This window comes from Octopus bimaculoides, chromosome 3, assembly GCF_001194135.2.
Source record: "Octopus bimaculoides isolate UCB-OBI-ISO-001 chromosome 3, ASM119413v2, whole genome shotgun sequence".
In the NCBI taxonomy this organism is placed as follows: Eukaryota; Metazoa; Mollusca; class Cephalopoda; order Octopoda; family Octopodidae; genus Octopus; species Octopus bimaculoides.
In genome coordinates this window covers 47,281,461-47,281,947 of record NC_068983.1, presented here as the reverse complement: position 1 = coordinate 47,281,947, position 487 = coordinate 47,281,461, and the positions used below count along the sequence as shown (strand labels likewise).

General features: G+C 39.8%; 1 protein-coding gene across 1 annotated transcript in view; it reads left to right on the top strand.

The window, feature by feature from the left end:
* Positions 1–18: 18 nt before the first annotated feature.
* LOC106875853 (phosducin-like protein 3) overlaps positions 19–487 on the top strand; it is a gene marked incomplete at its 5' end in the record, with an annotated part of 11,224 nt that continues 10,755 nt past the window's right edge. The window contains one exon of the mRNA XM_014924147.2: positions 19–143. Coding sequence (XP_014779633.2) covers positions 19–143 — 125 coding nt within the window. The remainder of the gene's footprint in view (positions 144–487) is intronic.

Below are 487 nucleotides of genomic sequence, written 5' to 3'. Positions count from 1 at the left end.
CATCATCATCATCATCATCATCATCATCATCATCATTATTATTATTATACAGATAAAGCCCTAGAAGAATTAACACTTGATGAATTAGATGAAAAAGAAGATGAAATAGATGAAGAAGAGGAGCGAATATTTCAAGAATACAGGTTGGTACAATTTCTATACTCTTTACTCTTTTACTTGTTTCAGTCATTTGACTGCGGCCATGCTGGAGCACCACCTTTAGTCGAGCAAATCAACCCCAGGACTTATTCTTTGTAAGCCTGGTACTTATTCTATCGGTCTCTTTTGCCGAACCACTAAGTTACGGTGACGTAAACACACCAGCATCGGTTGTCAAGCGATGGAGGGGGGACAAGCACAGACACACAAACATATACACACACATACATACATATATATACAACGGGCTTTTTTCAGTTTCTGTCTACCAAATCCACTCACAAGGCTTTGGTCGGCCCAAGGCTATAGTAGAAGACACTTGCCCATG